General features: G+C 39.2%; 1 protein-coding gene across 1 annotated transcript; it reads right to left on the bottom strand.

The window, feature by feature from the left end:
- Window positions 1-1,910: 1,910 nt before the first annotated feature.
- LOC104437318 (serine/threonine/tyrosine-protein kinase HT1) lies at window positions 1,911-7,676 on the bottom strand. Its single transcript, XM_010050253.3, has 4 exons — window positions 7,272-7,676; window positions 4,178-5,079; window positions 3,527-3,982; window positions 1,911-2,440 (listed from the first exon to the last, which is right to left on the bottom strand). Exons 2-4 carry the CDS (start codon window positions 4,919-4,921, stop codon window positions 2,168-2,170), a joined length of 1,473 nt encoding a protein of 490 aa, XP_010048555.1. The 5' UTR covers window positions 4,922-5,079; window positions 7,272-7,676; the 3' UTR covers window positions 1,911-2,167.
- Between the last annotated feature and the right edge of the window lie 231 nt (window positions 7,677-7,907).

Raw genomic sequence — 7,907 nt, 5'->3', positions numbered from 1 at the left:
TAAATTTCCATGAAAAAAAAAAGCATATTTGGAGGCAAATTATTGAAATTTAGTTTCTAGTGTTGCCTTCTTGAGACGAGACCAAAACGACAACGTAGCAATTTCACCAATATAGAAAACGACAATAGAGGTGACATAAGAAAGACACAGACGTTGTACCAGCAAAAGAAAAAAAGTGTCATATGAGCAACCAATAGGCAATAACACGACCTTAAAATCTATGAAGCGAATTTGGAAGAATATTTATACTTGGTATGTTTCGTGAAAAATAATTTAGAAAATATTTTCCTTAATATAATCTTTCATATTGCTTGAATTAATTAATTAGCGAAAAAAATTCTTATTATTGATAATAATTTATATTTAAATATGTTCTCAATAAAAATGTTTTTCTTTATTTATTTTTGTAGATGATGTAAGTAATCATTTAAAAAAAATATTCTTCAAATCATTCATTTTTCGTGAAATCAACGAACTTTCGAAAATAAAAACTAAGGTCTATTGTCTCGCAACATTGCCCATCAAACTCGATAGTCCCCCTCCCAGTTTCTCTCATCATCTTGATCACACAACACTTAAATTTCGAGTGACACACACCCTGCAGTGTCAAAACTTGGCACGGAATGACATTAAGTGTCAAAACTTAGGAAAGTGACACTTAAATGTCAAAATTAGAGTAAAATTGATCACTTAAGTGCTAATCGACCAAAACGCTAATGTGGCTAGAAAATGCAAAAACGACGTCATTTTATCTCTAACGTGATAAAAATTAATATAAAATTTAATTAAATTAAATTTAAAACTAAATTTCTTTAAAACATTTTAAAATAACAATACAATTTAAAAAAAAAAAAAAAAGGGGAGGGGGGAGGAAGGCGGTTGAGGGCGAGCCCTCGCCGCGGCCCGCCACCGGAAGGGTTGGCGACAAAGGGAGAGGGTCGGCCCGGGGTCGCCGACCCCCGGCCAACCCGTGACGAGGGCCCTCGTCGGATTTGGGGAGGGCCGCGACTCTCGCCCCAAATTTGGGCAAGGACTCACGGGTCCTCGCCGCCTCCCCACTATCGCTTGCCCTTCCCAACTCTCGTCGCCTCCCTCCTCTCCTTTTTTTCCTAAATATTTGTATTTTTATTTTTAAATGTTTTAAGTAAATTTAGTTTTAAATTTAATTTAATTAGTTTTTATGTTAATTTTTTACTATGTCAAAGACAAAACGACATCATTTTTGCATTTTTTTTTAGCTACATTAGCGTGCAAAACGACGTCGTTTTACACTTACATCACTAGAAAATTGCCATGTCAGCACGAACAGCTCCATAATGAACATGAGAATATCTTTGTTAAGTCTATTGCCTGGGAAACTCTAGAGGAATCTACAAAATGAGAATATCTTTGTTAAGTCTATAGCCTGGGAAACTCTAGAGGAATCTACAAAGTAACAAAATATTCCTTCTCAATAGCAGGAATAGGATGTTGATCACCGAATTGACACACTTAAATGATCCATTTTGCTCTGATTTTGACATTTAGTATCGTTTTTTTAACTTTAGACACTTAAGTGTCCCTACGTACCAAGTTTTAGTATTTGGAGTCACTTAAGTGTCCCTACGTATCAAGTTTTAGTATTTGGAGTGTACTTCTCCCCTTAAACTTCTCTAGTTCATAAGACTCAACCACCCTTGCTATAGTCACACTCACACCCTACTGATGCAGGTACAAATGCATTCTAGAGTCGCCTTCGTCGCAAGTTCGCATCACTGTACGCGAAAGGGAAAAGCCATAAGCAGTATAATCTCTCGAGCAACGACAGACATGGTTCAGTCGTTAAGCTAAGCCACCCAAGAAGCATATCGAGCTATAATCGAGCTAGAAAAGAAGATATGCGATAAACATCTAAAACCAACCTGACCACAAACAAAGAAACAGAAGTGGGCTTTAAAAATTGCCGAGACAAATTTATATGTCAGCATTTTTCCAACACCAATGATCCAATCATACATATCTGTAAAATCTACGGGAAGGGCCTTTACAAATTAATACATTCATACAAGTCTACCCATCAAAGAGGCTCAAGCAGACTTCATCCCGGATGGAGTTGACACCTGTATAATTGTTTTAAGCCTTAAGAGTAAAATTCATGCGCATCGAGTCCGAGGCAAGCTCAGAAGAGTCATGTGAACTTTGGTTTAGGAGCGGATGAAATATTATGGTGCAGCGGACCGAGCTTTTGGATCAAATGACGCAACCCTTTCTTGTGGTCTTGGCAAGTTACGTTCTCCATCAGATTTAGTGTTCCATCACGAGCAAGCGAAACCTCAAACTGTTCCAATACTCTGACAATCTGGCGGAACTCGGGCCTCTTCTCTGGTTGCAAGGACCAGCACTGCTCAATGAGATCATGCAGTGCAGGTGGGCAATCCTTCGGGATTACTGGTCTCAGATTCTGAATCATATCCCAAACCTCGTTAGTGTATATCATAACAATGATGATTCCATTTGCAGAAAACACAAAGCAAATTGATTGGGCAACACATAACAATTAACAAGACTTACATGAAACATTAAAATTGGCTTCTAATAGACCCTTGACAAAATGATTACCATGCTGCCCAAGCTCAGTAACAATGGCACAGACGAGACACGCATACAACTTAATCTTAAAACTGTACTTCGCATGAATATCGTAACAACACCTATGACTAACTATTTCCACCTTTTAGTATTTTTTCTAGAGTAAATTGTCTAATCTGCTCAACTAAAAGCTTTTATATAGTCGCTTCCGATATATGCAGGTGTCACATGAAAACTCATAGAATGTGAAGTCGACTCCACGTGTCAAATAATCAACAAAGAAAACTTTAGAACTGGCGCATCAGAAGAGTGCATTACTTACTTGGTGTATCACAAGAGTGCATCCAGGAGTACACGATTCTTCATTGTGTGTATACTAGTCTTCCCACCCATACAACCAACATGGTCACTAAAAGAGAAGTTTAATAGACCGTACTAGTGACATTTTCTCTACAATGTGCATAATGACTCAATGACGGGAACCTTGTGGCTAGAAATTCAGATAGCTTTTGATTGTTAAGAATTTTCTAGACAGTCCTCTGTAGTTGGTATGCAGAGATCTGTAACCAACATCAGACCTTAATTAAGGGTTTGGTCTATAACCAGTCTGCACCACTAGTTTTCCAGAGACTCGTAAATACGGAATAAATGATTTTATATCTACCCATTGTTATAATTATCTATTAGACCCTAATAGATAGTAAAGTGCTAGCCCTCAGGACACTCAAGCCTTATCACATGTGCTAAAGTGTAAACAATTCTAATTGATGTAGGTAACATTCTTTAAAATGTACTGTTTCAATTTCAAAGCATCTATATGCATGTTTTCGCTATATTTGATAACCTTAACTAGTGCCCAGAGATGACAGATGCATATTAACCACCGGAAAAGCAGATCATAAGGATCATACTCGCAATGAACCCAACATGCACACGTGAGGAGAAAGAAAGCACGAACCTTGTTAACCACTGCAAAAGCAGCTTGTATGGGAGTCATGTCCTCATATGGGATTACGCCAGCCACCATTTCCCATAAAATAAGACCAAAACTATAAACATCAACCTTTCGCCCATAAGATTTGCGTTTGATCATTTCAGGGGCCATCCACCGGTAAGTTCCTGGGTCATCAGCTAAAGTATCACAGTGAGCCTCATCACAAGCAATGCCAAAATCAGCAATTTTCATGTGGAAGTCCTGATCAATTAGGATATTCTCTGGTTTGAGGTCGCGATGAATGACCCCTTGTGAATGAACATACTCCATTCCACGAGCAACCTCAAGGGCTGTTGTAATAAGCTTTTGCAAGGGGATCGATTTGTCTTCAAGCTTATGCAAGTATGCCCTCAAAGAACCTTCTGATAAATATTCCGTTATGATGCAATAAACTGGTGGCTTCTTGCATGCGGCAACAAACTGAACCATATGGAAAATAAGAACAGAAAAGTTATTGACACGTGAATGCAACAATCCATACAATTTATGCAAGTCCAGCCTATAGCAATGTAACAACATTAACTTGATCATCAATCCAGCCAAATGTCTCTACACAGGAAAACAACAAGAGTAAATATGCTAAAATTGTTACGAGCTTAATGATTTTCAAGTTACCTTTATAATATTCTGATGGTGAAGACAGGACAAAAGAGTTACTTCCCTAGTGAATTGTTTTTCCAATCTTGTAGCCAAGACTTCATTTTCGTCATCATCTGGAACCCTAATTATCTTTACAGCAACAGGTTCATCCTTGTATATCCCATGATAAAGCCGACTATGCGCACCATGAGCAAATCTGAGACCAAGTAATAGTTTAGACATATCCACAATCCATTCATCTGTTCCATCAACAGCCATAACCCTTCCCCCAGAATGATCAAAGTATCTAGTCCAGGCAGAATCCTTCCTAGTTTTAACTTTGTCATTGTGTTTCATTGAAGCAAAATGCCTCAGTGGGCTACTATTCGATGATGAATTGGAATTCCGGGCCTTGGATTCATGGGATTCCCTGCGCAATAGTTTTCCCCTCATACCCTTCTCAGCTTCTTTCCTCTGTGGGAAGGGAGTTGAAAATCTCTTTTTATCCGAGCGTGCTTCCTTAAACACATCAGATAGGACTGTTGCTGGAAGTGGGGATAACGATCTCTGTTTATTGGTAAGTGGATTTCTATGAATCTGTGAACCACTAGAACTGGGCTTCTGGCTTGAGACTGCTCGTGTTGGCCGTGACTTCAGTTCAGGAATCCGATCTGCTTCAATTGTAAAGGGAATCGAGGCTAATCTTGAATAATCTATCCTATGACAAACTGTGTGAGAGAATTTTGCTCTCCTTATCCAGGAATTAGCATCCTCATCCATTTTCTAACAATTTATATAATATAAATGCTAAAACACTTCATATTTGATCACGTCCTTGATCTTCAGCTTTACACAATTCTTATAACCAAGAGGGTTATACCCAAACAACTCTTAAGGAATTAAAGACCATGAACTAGATTTCTTCAATCCCATCAAACCTATCAACAAACATATTAAAAATGAACAAGATGTCATAAGCCAAGCCACAAAAGATGAGATTCAAAGGACATATTTGACCTATTCTTGGATTAATAGAGCCACAATCCCCCTCCCCCCACCCCCACCAAAAAAAAAAAAAAAAAAAAAAAAAACGCCCCAAAACAAAAATATCACTAAGTTGTCGAAATTCGAAAATAAAAACTTCAAAGTGATCAGCGAATGATTAAGGCATGACAAAAACGAATAAAAAATGAACAAGATGCCATAAGCCAAGCCAACTAACACTTTGAAGAAAGATTTACATGTCTATTGTACACTACAATCATCCCAACTAAACAAGCCCTGCCTCCCTCTGTGAAATCATCAAATTACACAAACAAGAACCATGACCAAGCTTCGGATACCAAATGTATCCAAAACACCCCCCAACACACGCATACCTTCTTTTCTTTTACACTAAAATACGTGTCTATTGTACAGTACAATCATCGACAATAAGAAAGCCAGACACTGGCAATAATACTGGAAGCACTTCATTATACAGAACAAAGTAATGGCATTCGCCAATCAGTTCCTTAAAATAAAAAAATAGATAAAAAATAAATTAAAAAAGGAGGACCTAAAACTGATGTAAGATTGATTGCACTCATAGATAGTACTCTAACTTCATGGGTTGCAACTCACTTGGCATCGTAGAAACTTGTTTATAATCGTAAATAATCGTAACTAGTAATTTATTTCTCTAAGCGGTTGGCGGGCTTAGCTTAGAGAAAGGCTTACTTCTAGTTCCTTTCGGGTAGCAAAATTCATTTTTGGGAAATCATTCTTCTTGGCGGGTTACCACAAAAAAATTTCTTACTAGACTCTACGCTCTTTTGCTTGCTAAGGGGTAAGGTCTAGGTTCTACATTTTTTTTCCATATTTATTAGAAATAAAAATTGTATTTTTGTATCATAAATCCGTCATCTTCTCATAAATTAATTATTTTTCTTTTCTACAACCTACAGATGCGGTATAAGATCTCATAGAATACTATGCCGCTATTTCAAGTCCACTCAATTCATTTAAGACAGATGGAAATCCTTTTGACTTCTTCTATTTCTTCAATCATTGACTCAGAAAAGAAGGGGGTCTAAAGCCTCCATTGGGAAATACCCAGGAAGTCAATCCTTCTTTCTGGGCCTAAGGCATTGAGGTAAGGAAGTGAGAAAAACACAATGCCGTAAAAAAGAGTGAACCTTAAGGGAAGAAGGGCTGATTAAATATCTGATTGTTTAAACATTAAAAAGAAATAGCTAAAGTAAGCTTCTCATCCTTTTCCATTTATAAATCTAAATCATTTTAGATTCTGTCTATATTTCATGCAATGGTAATTTAAATACATGTCTCTTCCACATCTTCCAAGAAAGATCAGATGAAGAGACCTTCACTTGAACCTATTAGTTGACAGAACTACGTTAGAAGTGCAATTAAAAGATACATAAATAATATGAGTGTGATTATCCTTCCTGCTATAATCTTACATGGCTCTTCCTTTATTCATCTGTAGCACACAACTTTGAGCTAAGCTTTCTATCTTATTTCCACTTGCCCTCCGATCCATGTAAATTTCCTTTCATGAAACATTTTCCTGTATGAATTCCTTGTTCCCACGAGCTAAAAGATTTCCCATGGACGCTGAGGTCAGCCTTAGTCTAGAATTACTTATTATAACTAGTAAAATGTTTTCTAATTTGCTATCACCTGCTCCACCCCCTCACAGATCAGAAAAATCAACACAATCAACAATACATTCAATCTTGATAAATTCATCAAACCTGTCGGAATTCCATCTCAGACTCCATTCGCCATGTTCATCAGAGGCCTGAATCAGATACGCAGGAAGGGCCCAAAATTCGAACATCACATGTTTCCCTTCGCAATTATGAAATATCAACTTAAATGAAACCACAAGGTTCCCAGTCATTGATTTTACTTTTCCAGTTATTCGGACGAATCATGATATCCAAAGCCCCAATTCAATAACCAAACCCATTTCAACCCTCTCCACGAATCACCAAATCAGCAAATTACCCGTCACACCGACATTCAATAATTCTCGGCAACAACAAAAGAAGGCAAAAACACGTTGCCCAGAAAACACGAGAAGAACACAAGATCCTGAAGGAGGCGTCAAACAGATCAAACTCACAGGGGACACAGCTCTCTGTCCAAACCCGAAACAGACTCCCCGGACCCCGACCGGCGTATTAGATGGAGAAGATCCCCACACCAAGAACCGCGATTGAGCACGGAGAGATCCGCCGATCACGGACCGCCCGGTACCGTTGACCGCTGGTCGCCGCCGCCGGTGGGAAGGGGGCGGGGTTGCTCTTGAAGAGACTCGATCGAGACGGATAGAGACGGAGAGAGAGAAAGGGGAAATGGGTTTCTTCGGGTGCGCTTTATTTAGCAAAGAGAAGAAGAAAAGGTGGGGGAGAGAGAGGGAGAGGAGGTGGCGTTGGAGAGGGACGACCGTGGTGGACGGCGGTGCGGGGGGACAAAAGGACTCGTATATTCTCTCGGCCCGTGGGGGGGGTGGGGAGGAGCAGGGGAGCAGGAGGAGGAGGGTCTTCCGGTCTTCTCTCTCTCTCTCCCCGCACCCTTTCCGCAGCTCCAAATTCTACGACCTCAAAAAGTCAAAGGGCTTCAAAAATCAAAACGTGCTCATCGTGTTTCAGCATCACACGCTAAACAGATAATAATACCCCCCGTCGCCTCACCATCATTCCTCCTCCCTCTCCTTCCTCCTTTTTTGCCCTCTCCCTTCTTGACTGGAGCCGCTTCA

The sequence above is a fragment of the Eucalyptus grandis genome, chromosome 3 (genome assembly GCF_016545825.1).
Source record: "Eucalyptus grandis isolate ANBG69807.140 chromosome 3, ASM1654582v1, whole genome shotgun sequence".
In the NCBI taxonomy this organism is placed as follows: Eukaryota; Viridiplantae; Streptophyta; class Magnoliopsida; order Myrtales; family Myrtaceae; genus Eucalyptus; species Eucalyptus grandis.
The sequence above is the reverse complement of the archived record's forward strand: the minus strand, read 5'-3'. Positions and strand labels throughout refer to the sequence as shown.